The sequence below is a fragment of the Ursus americanus genome, chromosome 19 (assembly GCF_024610735.1).
Source record: "Ursus americanus isolate L20-20 chromosome 19, mUrsAme1.1.p, whole genome shotgun sequence".
Classification (NCBI taxonomy): Eukaryota; Metazoa; Chordata; class Mammalia; order Carnivora; family Ursidae; genus Ursus; species Ursus americanus.
Genome location: NC_142145.1, coordinates 53,351,992 through 53,374,454, shown reverse-complemented (window position 1 = coordinate 53,374,454; position 22,463 = coordinate 53,351,992). Strand labels below are relative to the sequence as shown.

The window sequence follows — 22,463 nt, the reverse complement described above, 5'->3', positions numbered from 1 at the left end:
GATGCAATCTGACAGCTTGAAACCGAGGACAAGCGACCATGGTGTTTTGTTACATTATTTTCTTCAACATTATTTTCTTCTTCTGTTTGAGAAACTCATTATTACAGCACAACGGGTATTTATTGTTCCTAATTTCATTAGGAGATGAAGAATAAGTATGATTAATCTATAATTTCAGTTTGAAAGGTATGATTATTATTTGCATTCTCTAGCATTCAAAGGTAATTATTTCATTAAATCTTTTTAGCAACTATAATATAAATTTCCTGGGGGCAGGGTGCGAGAAAAAACAAAACCAGGATACTGCCCTAAAAGTTCCCCATCCAAAATAAAGATAGTGAAATCTTGTCTGAAATGAGAATGTGTGCGTATTTGAATAGTATCCTTTATTTCTTTTTAGTTTCAGATTTAATTTTGCTGCTTCCCTTGCTCCATTCTTAGTCTCAGCTGATGATCTTGGGGCCCGTTTGGCTGAGAAAGTTAGTGCTCTGGGTGGAGAACTTGACCATCCCAGCGCCCAGGTCTGCCTCTTTTTTCTCTTCCACTCTCCCTTACCTTGAGTCAGGCTCATTGACATCCAGTCACCAGAAATGGTCCTGGTCCAGCCCCGGCAGCTCCGCCCTGCAGATCCGCGGCCAGGGAACAGGTCCCCTTCCTCAGCACATGGTCATAGCTGCTGACTGGCTTCATGGCGTGCTGTGTGTCCTTCTCTGTGGAGGATGCATGCCTCTGCCTGGCTGCGCCTTCTCTGCCCCTTCCTCATGCTCTTTTCTTTTTTTTTTTTCCCCGAAGGTTTTCCATTTATTATTTGACAGAGAGAGAGCACAGGCGAGCAGGGGGAGCGACAGGCAGAGGGAGAGGGTGATGGAGAAGAAGGTTCCCCGCAGAGCAGAGAGCCTAATGCGGGGCTTGATCCCAGGACCCCGGGACCATGACCCGAGCCAAAAGCAGATGCTTAACCCACTAGCCATGCAGGTGCCCCTCCTCACATTCTTTTAGCCTCTACCTGGTCTGTCTCCCAGAGCTCAGTCTAACCGCTGACACTAACTCATCATGGCATCTCCCCTAGTCCATGGCCTTGAGCACCAGGTGTAGACGCCATGCCTGCAGGATGTCTCTAGTCCCAGCCACAAGGCACAGCCTGCCCCAGGCCCTCGCCCAGGGTGCTCCTTAAAGAACAGGCTCGGTGAGTGTGTTCTTATTCGCCAGCCCTCTCTATTCTCCAGTGCCCCCACCAAGCGACCAGAATGTCACTTTGGCCCATGGGATCTCATCTCTTGCCCCCTTGCCTTTGTCTGCTCGGCTCCAACCACACTGGCCTCCCTGCTGTTGTCCCAGAAGTGTGCTCTCACTCCGCGTAGGATCCTGCTCGCATGTCAGGACGTCTTCCCTGACTACCGGCCTTAAGAGCATCCCCACTTCGGCCCCAGCACTTGATATGTCTTCCTAGCACATCAGTGTCCAACGTTCCATTGTGTTTCTCATTTGAGTGTTTGTTCTGTCTTTGGCGCCAGAACATAAGCTCCGGGGGGACAGGTCCTTCTGTTCGCTCTGCTGCCATATCCTTGGCACCCAAAATCCTGTCTGGCACATAACAGGCACTCAGTTCCTCTTTTAATGAGTAAATAACTCCCAGTGGCTATTCAAAAAAACTAGTATTTAAAAAATAATATTAAGAAAATAAGAAGAGTTAAAGTATCTTAACTTGTCTGTTATCAGTGACATTTAAATCTGCTCCACTTTTTGTGTATCCTCTTATGGATATTACCACCCAATACTAAAGTCATTTCTCTACAAAACACTTATTAAATGAATCAGATTGAACTGAACACTTTTTCAGCAGTGGGTAATTAGCTGGGAGGACTGCTGCTTGATCGTCGTGCTCTCACGTGGGCCCACATCAGTGTGGGGCTCACATATATATGTAATGGAACAGGGCATCTTCATTTGTTTCAACCAGTGTCATCGTCATTCTGCTCCCGGTCACCTCTAGACCCAATAAAATAACAGTTCGGAGAGGGGGCTGCTTCCCACTCAGACGAAGGGCAGTGAACTCAGCTCCTAACCCACCCACACTGAGTGGGGCAATAAGCCTTTTCACTCACATCACGGGTGGTTGCCAGTTTGGGCCATTTTGAAATAAAGGTCAGTCCCCTTTCTCATTTTCTAGAGATGGGTACAAGCTCTTTAGTGTATGGATCTTTCCTTTGTTATCTTACTTCTTCTTTATGTGATGAATAGGTCTAATGCTCACATGCAATTCTAGTTTTTGTTTTAGAATAATTACTTGATTTCACAAAAGGAAAAACAAAATAAAATTACTGTCTTCTTGTATGGACTTTTCAGCTACAAGTAACACGAAAATATGATTACAATGGTTAAATCAAAGAAAGGGTTATTTGTCCTGTGTGACAGACACTGATGTGATAGGTCCACCCTGACATATCCTGGATCCAGGCCCGTCTTCCTTTATTCTCTGCTTTCTTCAACACTTTTGCTTTTGTCTTTTGCTTGTCACCTCATGAGCCCTTATATCTGCGTTCCATGAAGGTCGAATAAGGAGGACATGGGCAAAGTAGCACCAGCATCACCTTTACCCTTCTACTGGGAAAGAAAAGCATTTGTGGACATCCTTATGTTGTCTTTCTTTTAGGTCATATTGTCCTAAACTGTGTCAAATGACCACATCTGGATGTGAGAGGCTGGAAAGCCAACATTTTTAGCTGGGCACATTGCTGCCCTGAACCAAATCAGGGTTCAATCAGCAAGAAAGAGGGAATGGACGTTGGGTGGGCAAATACGGTGTCCGCCATGGTAGCTGATGGCAACCATGTAATTCCATATGAATGGGGGTCCGGGACATTTTACTTTTTGTATCATGTGAGCGCGAAGCATTGTTCCTTATTCAGATAATTTCCAGTCTACAAGGATATTTTCCATTTCATTTTGCCTTTGCAGGAAGAACTCTGCCATTAGATTGACTCCTGCCTAAGTACAATTTTCAGAGAAGACTTGGGATAAATTAGAAGCTATTCATGCTGCTTGATAGTAGCTCATAGTACTCAGAAATAGAAAACCAGAGATTGATTTTTAGACAAGCTAAGCTCTGAAGTAAGAATAAAATGGGGATTTTAGCTCCCAGCGTTGTGGTCAGGATATACCAAATAATGCTTACAGGTGTTAATTGTTGCCTTTATGATTTTTTATTCATTTATAAAACATATGTATTCAGTATTATGTGCCAGTTGCTGCTTTAGTGGGTTCTGGGGCCCCAGTGGTAGACACATTAGATAAGGTCAGTGTCCTCATTCTAGTGAAGGGAGACCAGAGATCAGCAGATAAACTAGGAAATTAATTTCAGTTAAAGTGGCAAAAAGAAGGCAAGGAAGGGTAAAATGTTCAGGATGCTCTCTCTGAAAAAAATGATTTCAAGTTGAGAACATTTTTTCTTGAGACCGAATTCTCTAAATATCCAAGTTAAAAGGAAGATATTCTTGGAGAAAATATAATTATTTTCTGGGGAAAAAACATCAATTTTATCATAGGTTCCCTTACCCTAGAGGCAATAATACGAAGGATTGTAGAATTTACAGGTTTCTTTTCCCCAACAGATGGCTGTCTAATTCACCATTGAGTCAACCTATTAAACTTCATCATACAAAGTGTACCAGGGAAAATTGTTAGATTCCATGCTTTTTTATTGCATGTTCTTCTCGACTTCTTTGTTATGACCCTTGCTGTGGTTCTTAATGTGATAACTCTTCTCACAATAGCTGAGGTCATTCTCTTCCTTACATATCTAACAAGGAGAGAAATATGACCCCCATCGGGGCTCTGAAGATAAGTATGCATTGATAAATATTTAAAAGATCACTTCAAGCCTTAATTTAATCAAGTGCATTGAAATAGTCCTGAAAAACGTATTAAGCAGCCTTCACTGACAGTTTATTGAAACGTTGTCCACACAGAGGGACACCTGGGCTGACTGATGGAGAGCATTTGTTTGGTGGTTTATCGGTTTAATATTTCAGGCCTTTGTGACAATGGCCTTGGTCGTGTATTGTGAGGTGCAGTTTGGAGAAAACTCTATTTATATTCTGTGTTTCTTTCTTATAAATCTTTTTATTTACTGACCCACACAAGCATACTTCTTAATTAGAGACTTGTTTACAGTTTTTTAACATAGATTCCTTGGATTTGTTGAAAAGTTGTTTCTTTTTTAAGGCTATTTCCAAAAGCTACCTTTGGATGGGGCAACTCATTTCTGTTTATCCCTCAAGGTGTTTTGCAAAATTATGAGAGCATAATAAGTATCTAAGACAGACTTTTTGTTGCTCATTTAATAAACTTAATGAAAATGTATCGGAGGTCTAAATATTTGTTGGAACAACCTGTAATATTTGTGGTATGGAGCCTGTGAGCTTGTATATATAGCCCGTGAGCATCTCCGGCTTACAGGCTGTAAATGAAGCTGTAGAAATGGTTGGCCCAGGAACATACCATGAGGTTCTCCGACATCTTAAGGTTAACTAGAGGAGGGAAATCTGGCAAAGGATATTACAGGAGAATGCCCACATGCAGCAAGGAAGCTGTCGGGGTGATGTCACCAAAGCTCGTGGACAATAACAACTTGAGAAGGGGTGGTGATGAATAGACCGAGGCAGCGAGTGTGATGATGCATCCTCGGCGCACGCCGGGCTTAATGCGTGGAAATCATGAGTGACCTTAGAACACGAACAGGCTTGAGATGTGAGGAAACAGAAGTAACATCTATGAGAAGTTTGCCTGGGAAGGGGTAAACGGGGAGTGGCTGCTAAAGGGGAATGTGGTCCCAAGGAGAGTGTTAAGCTTTTGTTTTCTGTTTTGTTTTGTCTTTGTTTCTTTTTATAATGGGGAAACTGGAATTTGTTGAAATACTGGTACAAAAGATTCAATAGTCCAGGAGTGACTAGAATATATGAGGGCCTAAAGACCCAAATAGATAAGACCCAAATAGGAAGGGTGAGAGACCCACTCTGGAGGGGAGAGAGCGCTCCCGCACTGTGATGGAAAAGAAGGAGGGAATGCTGTGCCCCAGGGACAGGCTCCTGGCTTCCCAGTGAAGTGCAGGCAGGTGCAGCTGTGAGAGCCAAAGGGTGGAGGCTAGGGGAGGCCTGGGAGAGTGGGGAGGGGCTCAGGTGACACTGAAGACGGTGGTTTTAGTAACAATAAATATGCACCGTTGTGTGATTTTTTTCCGGGAGAACTTAGCCCTGCAAAACACAGACCAGCAGGGTGGTGCCACCCAAGGCTGGCTCTTTATTTTCTCTCCACAGCCACCTGTCATAGAAGGTCAGCAAGGCAAGGGGCTTGAGTTATTTGCAACAGAGGGGGACTACTAGTTGGCAGAATGGAAGACAAGGGGAGGGAGTTAATGATGAGAGGGGAATGAGGATGGGAAGGAAGGGAATTCATGGCCTGGAAACTCCCACGATATTGAAACATCAGCAGCAGCTAGGCTACCTCAGCAAGCAATCTGGAAGGATGCGATTTTGTAGTCAGATGGCCTGTTTGCTTAGTGCTTTTGGAAGCAGCGTCATTTTGGGTGACGACAAGATCCAGAGGGTTTTCTCTGGAGGGAGAGCAAACTGAGGAAAAATCACAGAACAGAGAAAGAGGGTTTAACTCCTGATAATCTTTAGAGAAAGATTACCCTTGGGCTTGACAGAATTTATCTCTGGCCTGGAGTGGTTATATATAGTTCATATTAGTATTAACATTAATGTTAGTATTAAGTACATATAGCATTAATAATATTATTAATACAGCCTAAGTGTTACTGTGCATAGTATTAGTATAGTATAATATGGGTCAGGCAGTTCTTTTTTCAGCCAGCTTTGAAAGCTACTTGAGTAGGCATGCGTAGGGCTATGTTCACCACCGTTGGTATGCCTCATTTATTAGCTGAACTTCTTTTTTTTTAAAGATTTTATTTATTTATTTGAGAGAGAGCACAGTGGCTGGAGGGGCAGAGTGAGAGGGAGAAACAGACACCCCACTAAGCAGGGGGCCCGACACGGGGCTTGATAACAGGTCTCTGGGAACATGACCTGAACCAAAGGCAGACCGTTAACTGACTGAGCCACCCAGGCGCCCGTATTAGCTGAATTCTGTCCTGCATCTGGGGGAGCCTTGCTGCGGTTGAGTGGGGGTTTCGAGCAGAACCACAAACCAGACCTTACCCTTTCACATTCTTAGCTCATGGTTATATTGCCTTTGCCAGTTATTATTCCCTGAAAGAAATGAGTGAACGTTCTCATATTTTTAAAACATTTCAATGCCTATATATTTTGCTCTGCCTCAGATATCAGTTGCATTAGTTTTATCTATTACAGCACTGATATTTTCTGCTAAATCATGTTATAAAATATCACAAATATCCAGTAAGTGTTTTGGTGATTGTTTGTTTTTAATTTGCAAAGTCTCAATAAATAATATTTACATATTATAGTCTTTCTAGTTCTTCTTTACTGAGGGTGTTCTCAAGGTATGTTCTTTTACTTCCTGAAGGAGCAAATGATGTGAAAATCCTTCCAGGTCAAGCTGTTTGTCCTACTCCAGGGTGCCGAGGAATAGGCCATATCCGTGGTCCACGGTATTCAGGACATCACAGGTAAAATTTTTTCTTGTTTAAATTATTTTAGGGACGAATTGGAACAGTATGCAGATTAGTAGCTATAGGTAGCAACATAAATAACTCTCTTGGAGCCAAATGCCTTCCCATCATACTCCCTTCTCTGTGTTCCGAAGGCCCCTCCCGGACATTTCCTGCTGCCTGCCTACCCCTGCCCTTCCTGGAGCTTTCTTGGACCCTTGAGGCCTTGCCCAGACCCGCCTCACTTCCCAGAGCCTCTGCTGTCTGACATTTTCATTAACAAGTGCCCATTTCATGGGACATACTCACCACTCTCTGTCCCACCCCAGGCCTGAATTTTCTCCACACAAGTGCTGAGTCCTGCTGTCTTCTAGAGAAATTCCAGAACCTCTTGCCTTTCCCCCCTGTTGCTTTCACCTTGCCCCTATTTCTTTTTCTCTATGTCCTAGTCATTTGGAGATGAGATAATGCTGTGATAGAATAGAAGGTAATAAGTGTGAAGTTATATTGAGGCATATGCCCATGTTTTCCATATTTCTTAATAGTATAGAGAGGATAGTGCTTTAAGAAAAAGTAAGTACAAATAAATCTGTATAAGTCCCTACTGCTTTTTCTCTTCCTATCAATTGGTAAAATAATATATAGATGAATTATTCACATTGGTGATTTAGTTACAGAATACGTAAACTAAAAAAAAATTGTTCAAATACACAAATATGTAAAACAAATATCATAGATAAATATACAGAGAGAAGAATAAATTTTGTAATGTGTGAAGCAAGAAAATATTTGTTTGAACAAAAGAGATCCGAATGGAAGTCTTGCTTTACCAGGTGGTTGCAATCCTGGAAACCAGTGTTGAAAACAGTTCTAAATTAGCCAAAGCAAATGTTACTATAAGAAATAATGGTAAACACTCCCAAATAGCATAAATGAATATGCTATATGTGTAAATATACCATCAACACTTAAAAGAAAAGGATATCATATAGAATCCATAAAAAAGAAATAAAGATGTGCAGACATCTTGGGTACTTGGGCAAATATGTAGGACTCCTGGACTAGGAGAGTGCGGCCAGACCCACTGGAGACATCGTGGTATGGTGTGGGGGAAGGAGGAAAAGAGAGTAAAGGACATAAAGTGGGAGGTAAGGGCGGTGATCTCACCATTTGGGAGGGGGCTCTGTATTAGGTGAGGACCCTGTTGGAATAGAGCCACTTTTCAGACATCCTCAGGGTTATGTGGCTATGAACAATCTTCCTCAGGCTTTTCTTGTGCGCTCCTTTTTGTTTTTTTTTTTAATTCTAGGGCTGAAAACCCCAATATGATTAGTCACTAGTGATATATGTCTGTTTAAATTAAAATTAATCAGAATTAAACAAAATTAAATCTTCAGTTCCTCAGTCACACGTAGCCCCGTGTGCCCAGTGGCTACCATACTGGATGGCACAGAAAGTTCTGTAAAATAGCCCTGAGAGTATTTACCCTCTTCTGCCTTCTCATGGTAGTGTTTTGAGCGGCAGTATTTCCAGACGAAAAGTTAGTGTGTGCTTCCTTCAAAACTTGGGTCATTATCCTGAAAGTTAGCAAAACCTTAACAGTGTGGTTGGTCTGCAGTTTACCCTCCTGAGGCACTGGGGCTGAAATAACAAATATCACCCTGGACAGCTCCTCAAGATTGCCGGGAGCTCAGTCAAGGTCTCTCCTTCCATTCCATGACAGCCGACTCGCCCCCCACACTGTTCCTACGTGTGTGGCTTACTTGCCTCCCCCTGCTTGGATTCGGAAAACATAGTGAACGCAGTCACAACGGGTGTGCTCCACTGTGTTCCAGCAGCTTCCGGGACTTTTCTCATTCTGTATGGCCCAGAGAGATCCAATTGTTGTTGTTATTTGTAGTTTCTAATTATGAATAATAATGAGACTATCCGACATGATTTCCTCCACCCACCAAGTAGCCTTTAAAGGTGGGCCTCAGAACTTCTGAAGAAACTACAAGAATGTGGAAGTAGAGTTTAAAGAAAGGCATTCTGTGAAGCTTATGAAAAAAATGAAATACTGCACATATGTGATAGTGAGACGTTTTTAAAGAACATTAGAGAACTAGAAGGCACAAGGCATTCTTTCTCCAGACCTCACGATTTATATGGCTTCTCGGGACAGCGCCTTCATGATTGGGTCTTAGCTCTCCTCCTGCCCTAGACCTTGTTATCATAGAGCAGGGCTCCTGTAAATAAAAGTCTCCAAACGCTTAATGATTCCATTATCTCAGAAAAAAAAAATAAGTGATGGCTACCTATGACTAGCTTCTTTGCAGAATGGAAAAGACAAAAATTAGATGACCGAATGGTTCTTGAACTTGCATTTAGAACTTATAAGGCATTAAACTATCAGACAAATAAATTCTGACTTACCTATGAAAAGAGATTTTATTATATTTAATACTATTTTGTATTTATGGAATGAGGACAAATTCTTGGTGGGGTTAGTGTTGACTGTAAAGCAGTTATGGAGGATGGAGGTCATGGGCAATATAAGGTTAGCTCCAGGGGGCACAGGGCAGTTCTCTCTCTTGCTTTAATCATTTTCAGTGACCAGTCTTTTCTTTATCAAGTTTAGCTTTGAGATGCTAGAGTTACTTATTGACTGACTGTATCCATTTTTAATTAATACATATCACTAATTTATTTTTAAACCCAATTCTTGTTTTCACTTCTCTATAGGTTATCACATTCTGAATATCATTTACTAAGTTAGTTAATGTACTAATGTAACTTTGAGTATAACTTAAGAATTTGCTTAGATTCTCTTGGAACTAATTGGGCAAGAACTGTTTTGATAAATCATTCATATTCTTTGGGGTTTGTTTTCATGTATTTCAATTATTATAGTCTTGATTTTGTATAGTTTTCTAAGATGAAAAATATCATTCTTCGGTATGTATCTTTGGTGGTATCTATTGAGAATATTACACACATACACACACCTAACTAAACCTACTAGGAATTTGCCCTAACACACACCAAGTTGTCATTGTACATTTTCCTTCCTACTTGTCAATGAGTTGGTAAGTAGGAGATGAGAATTTTACAATGCTACATTCTCCCAGAGCCTTAGATGTGTTGTTATAATCATCTCTAGCTTGAGTTTCCTGAAGCATGTGAGTTAGACTTGCATATTCTAAAATGAAAGGGTTTTTTTTCGCTTGTCATAAATATGTACCTTTACCAAAGAGTCGTCATTGTACAAAATGCTTTTTACAGTTTCTAGTCCAGAGGAGTCTTAGGCAAATATTTTTACATTTTTTAAAAAAGAAGAAAATAATAAAACTAGAAACCCCTCCAGCTTCACGAAGGCCTGTATAAAACAGCTAGTTGACCTCTACTTCCAAAGCCTTGGGGAACACTTGGAAGTATAGGAAGACAGTGATTTTAGCTGTTCTTCTATAAAATACTCCTGGGCAGCAAAGTACTTGCAAGGAGTGAGTCTTGTTTTTACCATTTTATGTCAGAATTTCTGATTCTGATATTGAAGTCTTGGTGTTTTGAAAGGAAGTAAACAATGTTCTTAAAATAAGTTGTCAGTGTCTTGTACAGCTGACAAGGAGAGCTGTGACATCAGGACATAACTGACGACATCTGGAAATAATAGATCACTTTGAGAGATCAGGTGGACCTCTTGGTATCCTTTTTAGATGGATTTCAGACAGGTTTACTTTGGTTTTCATTAAAATAGTCAAGGGGTTAACAATAATATTCAAAGCTGTTGGGAGTTCATGTAAAATCTACATAAACCATTATTGGAGAAAAATTGCATCAGTTCTTATCTGTATGAAAATAGGACTTTTAGCACACAATTATCATACAATTTACATGTTATTTGAATGAATTTACATAGTGAATAAAATGAAGTAGGTGTGTTTGTTAACATAGAAATATTTAAAGACGACAGTATTGGGACTACAAGAGAAAAACTTAATTTAAGCCAGGGTCCAGGATTAGACAGGAAGTTTTTTTTTGTTTTTTTTTTTGTTTTGTTTTTTTACTGAGTTGAACATAGGCCCAGAAAGACCTGGTCCACTTCTGTGTCATAGAACATACAAAGGTGGGACGCCTGGGTGGCTCAGTCAGTGAAGCATCTGCCTTCGACTCAGGTCACAATCCCAGGGTCCTGGGATTGAGCCCCACGTCAGGCTCCCTGCTCAGGGGGGAGTCTGCTTCTCCCTCTCCCTCTGCCCTTCCCCCTGCCTGCTCGTGCTCTCTCTCACTATCTCTCAAATAAATAAAACCTTCTAAAAAAATATACAAAGATAATTTCTTTAGGAACTAATAATTACATTCTTTACACAAAGAGCCAGGTATTGTCACAAGGTAGGGACCTCTTGCCCCAGTGTTACTGGGTGGGATACAGGACACATATTGCTAGTGTCACACCATGAAGAATACAAATTAAAACAAACAAAAAACCACACAGATAGAAAATGGACATCTGCTGCTCAGAGCGAGGATGTCCGATAAATCTATGACATTTTGGGTGTCGTTCATGGAAACTTATGGCACAACTCGGCCTCTATTCATGATTTATGAGTCAATTTGCCAGTGTGGGGGGTGTGTGTGTATATGTGGTACGTGCATATGTATGTATGGTCTGTGTGGATGCAGTAGGCACATGTGTGGGGTGTGTAGTGTAGTGTGTGGTGTGTGTTGGGGGATTGTGTGTGGGAGTGTGTGTGTGTGGGTGTGTGTGTGGGTGTGTATGTGGTATGCAGTTGGGACCTTTGGAATTCCTCCGGCTCTTGACCTCATAGACCTATCTCCTGGCATTCTTAGAAGTAGATTTTCGTCTTCAAGGAGACCATGTGCTGTGCTGTCCTCCTGCCTCTTGGATGGGTTTTGAGGGAACACTCCCTGGTTGCGTGGCAAACCCCTGCATTGCCTCTGATCCCTCCCAGCCCTGCCACCCAGGCTCGGACTCTGTTGGCAAAGCCACTCCCCTCCAAAGTCTGTCTCAGCTGCAGTTTGGCCCCTCAGGTGGTCCATTCATCATTTTCCCACACCTGCTGACCTTCCCCAGTCCCCTGCCCTTGCCCTCCGTCAGGGGTGAACCGAGCCACACAGCCACCTTCCTGGGGCTCACCTGCCTCCTAGGATTGCCTTTGCCTCCTTTCTGCCACATACGGGATGTCCTGGGTTTCAAGTCTTGTCCCTGGTTTATTTTTTTCTAGCTTTTGGGGGTAGGATTTGTGGGAGGTAGTTGGGTTTTGTTTTGTTTTGTTTTGTTTTGTTTAAATATCAAAAATATCTTTTCTCTCTCCTCAACAATATTCGTTGACTTGTGGATAGAATTCTAGTTGGAAACCTTTTTCTTCAGAATATCGAAGGCATTGCTCCATTTTCCGTCCGTGTACCAGAAGTCAGCTGTCATTCAAATTTCACTTAGGGGAAGGATTGGTCTCCCTCTTCCTCCACCCACCCTCTTTAAGAATCTCAGGCCCCGGATATTTTCAAGACCAGAATTCTCTTTATCGCTGGTGTTCTGAAATGAATTTTCATTCATAGGTTCAATCTGCAAACTCATGTGTTTTGTTTCTGGGAAGTGTTCCTATGGTATTTCTTGAGGTATGCCCTTTTTCCTATGTGCTCTGATGTTCTCCCCCAGCTTTGACTTGGCTGTGTTTTATTGTCTTCCATGGACTATTTCCTCAACTTTGACTTACAGTCCTCTGATGGAAGTTTTTAATTGTACTGTGATTTTTTTTTTATTTTTCAATTTCTCAGGACGCATCCTTATTCTCTGATTAGTTTAGTTTAGTTTAGTTTTGTTTTGTTTTAATTGCATCTTGCTCTTATTTTTTGGATTGTGTGTCTTCTTTTTATTCTCTGACAGTATTTGAGGCTGTTGCTTTCCTGCTCCCTGCATCCCTTTTTTCCCAGATACTTGTGTTTGACTTGGTTTTGGTGAGGTTGGCTGGCTTCTTCCTGTTACATGAAGGATATCTCCGTAAGCCCAGGAGTCCTTCTTCGTGTTCACTCTTGAGAGTGAGGCACCAGAAGGCCGATACTCAGCTTTGCCTGCACAAGTGGGGTCCCCCTGCTGCTGAGTTTCGTGGACTGGACAGGCAGGCCTCCAGCCAAGGCTGAGGAGCCCGTCACCAGCAGTGACCCTCCTCTTCGGAGTGAGTTCCTTCTAGCAGACGTGATGCTTCCAAATGTTTCCTGGGTGCTTTTATGCCATCCTCTTCCTGCAGGCTCTTGCCCCTCTCCTTATCTGATGTAGGAAAGACGTTAGGGTCTGAAGCCCATGGCCAAGAAAGAATTCTTAAGATGTTTTTGGTGCAAAAAGATGGTTTTATTAAAGCACGGGGACAGGACCCATGGGCAGAAAGAGCTGCAGTGGGGTCATAAGGAACGGCCCATTGTATACTTTCAAATTGGGAGGGGGTTAGGAATAGGGGAAGTCTCTAAGGAATTTTGGAAGCAAGGTTCCCTGGGCCTTGAGGGGGCTAGCTATTATTAGGAGAAGGTCATTTATTACTGCTTAGTAAAAACTCAGTCAGGAGACCCTTCAGATGTATATCAGTGGGTCATATGCTTGGGGAATGATTGCCAACGTGTATCTTGGGGAGTAGGGATAAAGGAAGTTTCCAAAAGAATTTTTATGTTAAAGTAGACTTAGAAGGGGTTGGGCTAAGATTGCCTTTTGCCCTTAGCAAAGTATTAACTTTGAGGCAGCAGAGTTCCTAGAAGAATGTCGCTCTGCCTGTTTTCAAGGACTTGTCAATGTGCTGTAGAGAGTAAGGATATTTAATAATTTTTCTTCTGCTTTTGTTTCCCACATCGTTATCCATTTTCTATCTTCAAAAATGTGTTGACTTATCTGTTGTCATTTTTTCTCTTGTGCTTTGTGTTTGTGCATTTATACCCTCTCATTCATTTATTTGATTTTTTTTTAGTAATGAGAGAGGAGGGATTTATTACCAAGGGGAAAGGATAAATTCATTTTTCCGGTCTGCCATATTGTCCCTAACTTATTTTTAAAACTTGGATTAACCCCCCCAAATAATAATTTAGCTAATAGTATATAATTTTATTTCTCTTTGTTGTTGTTTTGCCTTATCATAATAGCACTTTCTTCCTATCCGTAGAAAATAAAAGATTGTGTAAAATGACTTCTCGTTGGCTCTGTAAATTTTATGAATTTATAATGGCTGGTTGGAATACTGTGTTCAAAAGGATCCTCAAAGGCATGGTTTTAATTTTATATGCACAGTATTTCTTAATTTATTTTCACCTGCAGTTAAAACTTTATCATGCCAAGAGAGTACCTTTATGACATGTGTTCACGTTTATCTGATTCTTCTGTCACTTGGCCTGTCATTTTCTTTGACTTTATGTAACCACATAGTGAAATTGAACTGGGTGGAAATTTAAAAATAAACTTGCAGATGTATTTTTACTTTAATAAGTAAAAAGAAAAAGAGGATCTGACTCTGGATAACACTTTTAATTCTCAAAATGACATGATTGATTACCCAATTAGGTAAAAGCATTGATAAAGTAATGAAAGATCAGCCTTGGGTCTTTAAATCACTTCTATCCATTACTTAGAATTCTTGAAGGTTAATGTATATGTCTGATTTTACTCACTGGGAAGTAATTATGTGAGAATTCTGTTTTTTTCCCTTTCTTTAAGGAAGAAGACTGCATATGGAAATACTTTATTTTATAGCAACTGAGCATTGATTTCCAAAGATACAATATTCTTTGACATAATCTAAGGATTTTATTAAGTACAAAATTTCAAATTTTATGAATTGGTAAGGTTGTAGGAATTGTATCCTTATTATGATGAAGGTAGATGTGACTTTAGTTTATTTCTATGTGAGACCAGTTTATGTCAATTAATGGTAAGCCAAAATGATGATGTCTGGTAATTTTAAATCACCTTAAAATTTCTCTTAAAAATTAGAAATTTTACCATGCGCGTTACTTTTGAATTAATACCATTTTAATAAAGAACTAATCCATGGTCAGTAGTAAAATTTGGGGTAATATACAGAAGTATTCAAGAATAAATAAAAGCCATTCATATTCCAACTATAAACTTATAATGCCTTAAATCTGTTTCATTTTTCAGGCTTTTTCATAGACGTTTGTTTTCCATAAGTAAAATCAGACAGGATATACAACTTTTTGCCATTTTTCAATAAAAGATCAAATAGTTTCCCCTTTTGTTAAAAATTTTTCAAATACATTAATCAGATATTATTTGGTGCAAAAGGTTTTGACCATTGTGTCTTTGTATAATGGTTTCTATATTAGTTAGAAATGACTGTTCATCCTTATTTTCCCCTGACCCAGATCTGCATTGTCTCATACTAATAGTGCCAAGTGGGATTTTTTTTTTAATTTTGTGAAAATCTGTCTATTCTATTATTTTTAGCCTTCGTGACATTTTATTTAGGTATTCTTTCTGTGAAAAGCATGTAACTGTCTTAAAAGTAAAATTCCATCTAAGTGTCTTTTCCTGTTGATAACAGAATTTTACTTATTTGCAGCTATTGTTATAATCGTTATATAAATTGTACATAATTCAGCTTGAATGTCAAAAGTTTTTGCTTTTGGTTTGTTGTTGTTGTTGTTGTTGTTGTTGTGATGGTTGTGGGGCAAGGGAAGGGACCTTCCTTCATTCTTTCTTCTTTTTCCAGAGCATTTTGTTGGTTGATAAGTTCTAGTTGAAAAGGAAGGTTTTTCGTTTTTCTAATGGTTATTCTGAACTTTTCCAATACATTCCTAAAACTGTGTTTATGTAACTATCAAAGTCATAGAACATTAATCTGGCTTTCTTTTGTGAAACTTGAAACACTGAATGGTATTCTTTTTTCCCTAATCCAACATACCCACTTGTATTAATTGAATTTGCGATTATATACCATACTCTTTTCTTTATTTTCAGTTTTTAAGCAGTAGAGATCAATTCTTGGAAAGAACAAAAGTGGGCAAGCAATTTTACAGTCAGACCTCAAACAACCATGTACCCTTATTTCTATATGTCTTACTGGTTCCAGTGGTACCCTTAGCCCTTAACAGTGAAGGTTTTGCATTTTTAAAGGTTTTATTTTAATTCCAGTTAGTTAACATACAGTGTTACATTAGTTGCAGGTGTACAGTATAATGATTCAACATTTCCATACATCACCTGGTGCCCATCAGGACAAATAAAGTCCTTAATCCCCTTCACTTATTTATTGATTTAACGTCTTTTGTTCCTTGTCCTGGCACAGTTCTTTTCAAGGTTTGTTTTAATTTGTCTGTGGCACCTGCATATTATATTTAAAATCTTTGTGCATCTCACCTGTGAAATCAGTCTGAGAGGAGGTAGACGTCTTAAGCCTAGATCTTTTCCTTCAGACTTCCATTAGCATTGCTTCATATCACCTTCTGGTTTCTATGCCATGTGGGCAAAGTCTAATGCCAGCCCTGCTGATGGTGGCAGAGGTAGTCTGTGCTCCTTTGGTCAAGGTTTCCTATATCTTTATGTGTTTACGTTCATATGAAATTTAAAATCACCCTGCTTATGTCTAGATATGGTTTTCTTTTCTTTTCTTTTTTTTGAGTTTACCTGTAATACTATATGTTCTTTCACAGTTTTTAAGCCAAAGTCCTCTTTCATCTCAGATCATCTTTCTCCAAGTATTTTGTAAGGTTTTGTTTGTATGCTATCTGTATTCTTCTCTCCAAAATTTCTGTTAAGTGACATTGGATCCTCTGCATCTGTCCTTCCTGTCTCTCATATTTCTCTCATTGTTTCAGTTTTTCATTCTTCCCTCTGCATCCCAGCGCAAAGATAGTTTGACCTTTTGTGCCTACCTGTGGCGGTTCTCTTGCACCTCCTTGCAAGCTTTCCTGGCCCCCCTCATTCATCTCCATCACCATGTACTACCTCCAGTGACTCCTTTTAGGCAGGCAGGTATAAGGAGAGACATTTCAGTTGCAAAATTCTTACCTGATTCTAACACATAATAATCTCTGCACTGGAAAGTTTCGTTTGTCCATTTATTGTATTCAAAATAGGTTTCGAGTGCATGCAGCCCTTAATTAAAAGTAATTTAAGAATATCCCTTATAATTTCAAGTGGTTGGACAAAGGATAAGTTCACATACTCTCTGGACCTCAGTTTTTCCATCTGCAAAACAAGGTGATTGGACTAGATGATTTGTCATTTACTTGTTGGTTACCTTACCTCCCGTATTGTTTACTCTAAGTGATATTTATCAACATAATCTTCTGAAGAGCTACAGCATACTGCCTGAACAGAACTTACTCCACTTGCAAGGAACTTACCCAGATGTAAATTTCACTAGTTGTTAAAATGTGAAAATCTTGAGTTCAGGATCTATGTTCTAAATGTAAGGCCCATAACTACAAAACCACTGACAGTAGAAAGAACTGGGTTGGAATAGCCCCTTTCTTAAAGACACCCCAAGAATCAGGATTAATGATCCTTCCATTATCTACTAGGCACAGCAGAAAAGAATATGATTCCACAATCACTTTGCTGTGACTTCCTGGATTTACTCAAATTGTCAGAGTTTGTCCTAGCTAATCGGAATGCATAGGAAACTCCGTAATCTAATTTAAAATGGATTTTTTCCCCCTAAGAAATAACATCCCTAAGACTAGGAAGTTTTTCACTCTCTGTGGTTTCTTTCTTATAGATAAAGCTTAAATATGTCATTCTTCTGGAGACTCCTTTCTTAATTTTTAGATAAGTACCATTATTAAAAGGTAACATAGCCAGAGCCTGCCTGCCTTTCATGTGTGAGGATAATGTCAATAGTACCCCTGACTTTTGGGAAGTTACTTGCAATGGGTGGACTAAGTTTGATACAAAATTTGAATGTTGATGTTTCTCCTTTGGGAAGAGCCTGTTATACAAGATAAGAATACCAATGAATAACGTGTTATATTTGCACATCGTTTAACCACTCACAGAATGTTTTCACACGCCTGTCTTACTTAATACACAAACCAGCTCTATGATGTGAATTTTATTGTCTCTATTTTATGAATGAAGAAAGTGAGTGCTGGACAAATTGTGTCTCCTCCTGGCGCACAGCTGGCAAGTGGCTGGTGTTCACTTCTGACTACTTCTGGATGCATGTGTGAAACCGGAGTGCTAGTTGAAATTATGTCTTTGACTTGTAGATGAGGAAGATTTAGGTCAGAGAGGGAAGTGGTAAGACTAAACTACCCACAAACGTACTCCATCTGGATAATCAGCTGTTAAGGAGACGGTTAAGAAAAGTTTCCTCATGAGGGAAAAGCAATACGAAATGATCCCCAGGATTCCTTCCAAACTGTACATCTTGGATTCCTGGCTCCGGAGTACACACGTGCACACAGGCACACGCACGGAAGGCAGGGGCTCAACCTCAGTTATTGTTTAGAATTTGCTCTAGACAATAACGAAGAATATAAGCTACGTGAATGTCTGCCTCCTCTTTGGTATGTAGAGCTGTTCAAATACTCCTTGTAAAACATGAGCTATCAATAAGAAACTTCAGAATCAGAAATCTGAAATAAAGGCTCAGGCTGTGAAAATATTAAGCTAGATCTGATGATTTTAACTATCCCTTTGTCTCAATTATTTTCATCTTGATGATATAATAAGTATAGCATCATGCTCTAATTTCTGTTATTATAATTCATGCCCACATATGTCAGATTTAATATTCATTTGCTCGTCTTTGTGTGGAGCCAGATGGTAGAGGTGCACTGCCTATTTATAAGAACTAGCTGCAATTAGTGAACTTTCTAATTCCTTCAGTGATAACAGTGGGTGCAGTTAAGGAGGGTTTAGGACTGCTTTAGAAATGCCAGAGCAATAATCCAAAGTAAATAATGTGGTGCTATGTATCCCAAAAGATCATGCTGATTACTAAAATAGACACAGTGTCATTGACCTCAATTATAATAATGCATGCTGCACAAGGTTCAAGTAGGAATGGAGAACAGATCATTCCAATATAATAAGCCAAGCTTTGATCTTGGAGGCCATTTATACAATGTGGTAAACATCCATTGCGTAGTAAATACCAGAATTTGTTTTAAAAGATACGGCTATTCTGTGCCTGGTTATATGCCCAACAGAGATGTGTGCATACGTTCGCTAAAAGACATGTACGGGAATGTCTGTAGTGGCACCATTCCTAATAGCTCGAACCTGAATTCACCCACGTGCCCGCCAACAGCAGGTGGATAAATTGTGGCACAAACCGACTCCTGAGTGTACACAGCAACACGGATGAAGCTCACAACGTCATGTTGACTGAGATCTTTGAGCCAAACACAAACAGTAAATACCGAATGAGTCCATTCGTATAAGATACAAAAACAGACAATGTTTACCTACTGTATAAAAATTCAGGGCTCTGGTTACCCTTGGGGGTGTGACTGGAAGAATGGGGAACGGAGGGGCTTCTGGGGCCTGGTTGTTTCTTGATCTGGTGCTCGTGACAGGAGTGTGTTCAGTTGGTGAAAAGTTTACAGTCTGCGCATTCTGAACGTAAGGTCTACTTCAATAAAAAATAGTTCACAAAAAGAGATTACCTCGGCAGTATTGAAGTAACCCTCCTGGCAAACATTACCCGCAGGTCTCTGGGTGTGGATCCTTGACAGTCTGACATGTCAGTCAGTCAGTGACATCAAGCTGGAAGGAAGCTGCCCGGCCTTTCCTAACCCTCCAGAGACCTCTAATGACAGGAAGAGGGAGCAAACACATCCAAGGTGAACGCTGTTCGTGACCTGACAGGGTGGGCTGTTGACCACCTCAGGAGGACAGTGGCCAGCTTCGCAGGCCTCCCGTTACCGAGGCCTGGTGTCACCCCATCCGTCCAGTGACCTGGAAATGTACCTGCATTGGAGCCCCACAGCCCACAGTGCTCATCTTAGGGTTCAGTCTGCTTTGCATGTCTCTGTCATGGGTTAAAAATAAACAGTACAGAGTGAAATGGTGACATTTCACCGAATTGGGAATTAGGAGACCTTCCTCTTCAGCCCTATGTTCTGCAGTATGTTACCCAGCTGCTGGCCTGTTTTCCCTTCCTCTATGCCAAACGTTGAATGGGGTAGAGAAATGGCTTTTCCCTTCCTTCCTTCCTCCCAGGTCTTGCAGGGGGAGATACCAGGATAATGAAAACAGACTTAAATTCCTTCTAATAAAATTTGTATTTCATGGAAAACCATGGTTTTATCCTGGAATTAAGTCTTCCACACCCATGAAGTGGGCATGAGTCTTCCATCAGTTGGTATTTGGCCAGGCTTCTGTGCTATTTAAATGAGCTGGTAAAATAGATGACAGAATCTCAGAACAAAATAGCATGTACCACTACTCTGAGTATTTCCTGAACAGGGATCCACGCGCACACTGCCTGACACCCTGCCTCTTCCTCGCATCCCACACGTTTATCTAAGAATTCTTTGCTGGTAATTCACAAACACGAAAACCGTCTTTTTAAAAAGGAGCTAAGAACCATGTTGCCTTCAACAGCAAACTGATGTTAAAGCCTGCGTGCTAGGAAAGCCTCCGGGACCGCGCCCGGCGTTTCCGGGCCAGCTGCCTGTGGGCAGCCGCTCTGCGCCCCTGCGCTCGCAGCAAATCGTGGCTCCTTTTGACAGTCGCTCCCAGGGGGTTCTAATCTTTGTTCACACGGATACGTGCTAAGGATTTCAGCACAGTCTTCCCTGGCTAAACATCAAGCTAGCGGCCGGTGGCAGAAGAAGCCAGCGCTCTCCCTCGTTATCTATGACTGGGTAGAATCTGTGTAGTTAGTAACTGGTGGGAATGCGGGGATGGGCTGGCTGCGGGCCCCTCTGGTAGAGGTGTGGGTCGATCTGGGAAAGGAGGCTCTTGGCAGGGAAGAATGCCATTCTGGTAATAAAACAATCTGCACTAGAATCATTAGGAAATATCAGAAAAATTTAAATAGCTGTATCTTGATGTGAACATTTGTGCCCAGTGGTCGAAGCCCTGCTCTTGTATCATACATGAAAACAAATGGCAGGGTTCGAGAACAAAGTACTTGATGTTCATTTAATTGATTATTCCTGGTGTTAGTTAAGAATATTTAAAAATAAGGCCGTGTAAGTGGCCAATGAAATTTTTATGTCTTTTAAGGGTTTCTTTGAATGGAATAGCTAGGTACTAAAGAGAAGAACACTGTAGAAATTTAGATTTAAAAAGCAGTTAAAATTTGTAGTTACATCTTCCATAAAAAGAATTATTTATGCCTTTAACAAAAATTTATCACATGGAATGGCTTATGTTTCTCTCTTTCTCATATAGTTTTCATTCTTTCATTGAACAAGGATTTACTGAATGTCCTTTATGTGCCCAGCATTTTGCTACCTATAGATCTGTTCCTGTCCTAGAAGCTCACAGTCTAGGAGAGGAGATAATAACACCTATGATGTTAACTAAATGGCACGAGAATAGTATGTTTGGGGAGCTATGTGGGTGGTCATGTGAAGGTCCCTTGAGCTACTCGGAGAGTTTCAAGGAAAGTGTCCCAGAAAAGAGGGTATCTTCCCTGAGTCCTGAAGGATGAGTAAGATTTAACCAAGCAAAGGGGGAGAGAAGGGATGTTCTAGAAGAAAAGAGCAGCTGAGATGCAGAACAAGTATGCGTGCGTATGCCCATGCGTGTGCTTGCACATACTTTCAAATATCTGGAGCTTGGACCTGGGTGATGATAGTGGAGGATGAAGGGGGACAGATGAGGCCAATGATGCGACCAGAGCCATGCCCCCCCGCTCCTAAAGCATTCCAACCTTTGCCGGCCCTGCGTTCACAGCCTCTCAGAGAAGAGGTTGAGGGTAGACATTTCGTCTTGGCTTCAGGTCTGAGTGTGCTCAGCCTGGTGGTGGTTCTTCTCAGGTGTGCACGTGGGTGGCTGGCGGCCCCACTGCTAAGACGTCTGTGTAGTAAAAGTAAGGGCTAGCTTCTCCTTCTCGTGTTGCTGATACAGTCTTAGGCATTCTTTCCATGGGTTTATTCGGTGTTCTCCAGCGAGTTCAGGCTGTGGGCATCAAGAATATTTATTTTCTAACGATGCCATTGTAGTTTCATTGTTCATAATCCACTGAGGGATTTTTTTAAATTCTTTTTTTTTTTTTTAAAGATTTTATATATTCATTCGACAGAGATAGAGACAGCCAGCGAGAGAGGGAACACAAGCAGGGGGAGTGGGAGAGGAAGAAGCAGGCTCACAGCGGAGGAGCCTGATGTGGGGCTCGATCCCGGAACGCCGGGATCACGCCCTGAGCCAAAGGCAGACGCTCAACCGCTGTGCCACCCAGGCGCCCCGGATTTTTTTAAATTCTTGACACTTCAAGATTAGGTTTCTGTTGTGTGCCAAGAATTTGACATATGATGCTATATTTAATTGTCACAAAAGGAGTTTTACGATAGATATTATGTCCATTTTATAGATGAGGACACTGTGGCTGGTTTTAGAGGATTGGCCATCAGGTTATCAATAAATGGCAGAACCAGATTTGCATATAGCCATTGTGCTCCTCATTACACTCACACCACCTCCCTCCCCTGAGTGCGGGGAAGGTTCCACAGCCAGGGCCACTGGTCAGCCCAGCGCAGGCCCCGCGGCCCCTGGTCGGGCTCAGCACTCTCTGGGAAGTCTGTGAACTTCTCTCACCGTAGCTGGCTCACAGAATTTCTATGTCCTCCTGTCCCTTGCTTCATCAGCTCTTTTGCTCCCTGCCCCAGACTGACCTCAGCTCCTGCTGAAAACATAACCATCCAGTCAGGC

The 22,463-nt window shown here is 41.1% G+C and overlaps 1 protein-coding gene across 3 annotated transcripts in view; it reads left to right on the top strand.

Annotated features, from left to right (window-relative positions):
- The window catches only part of L3MBTL4 (L3MBTL histone methyl-lysine binding protein 4), a 416,563-nt gene that overhangs the window by 253,257 nt on the left and 140,843 nt on the right, over positions 1–22,463 (top strand). For all 3 annotated transcript variants that reach the window (XM_087869962.1, XM_087869961.1, XM_045781801.2), the window contains exon 14: positions 6,550–6,652. In XM_087869962.1, the coding sequence (XP_087726088.1) occupies positions 6,550–6,652 (103 nt within the window). The remainder of the gene's footprint in view (positions 1–6,549; positions 6,653–22,463) is intronic.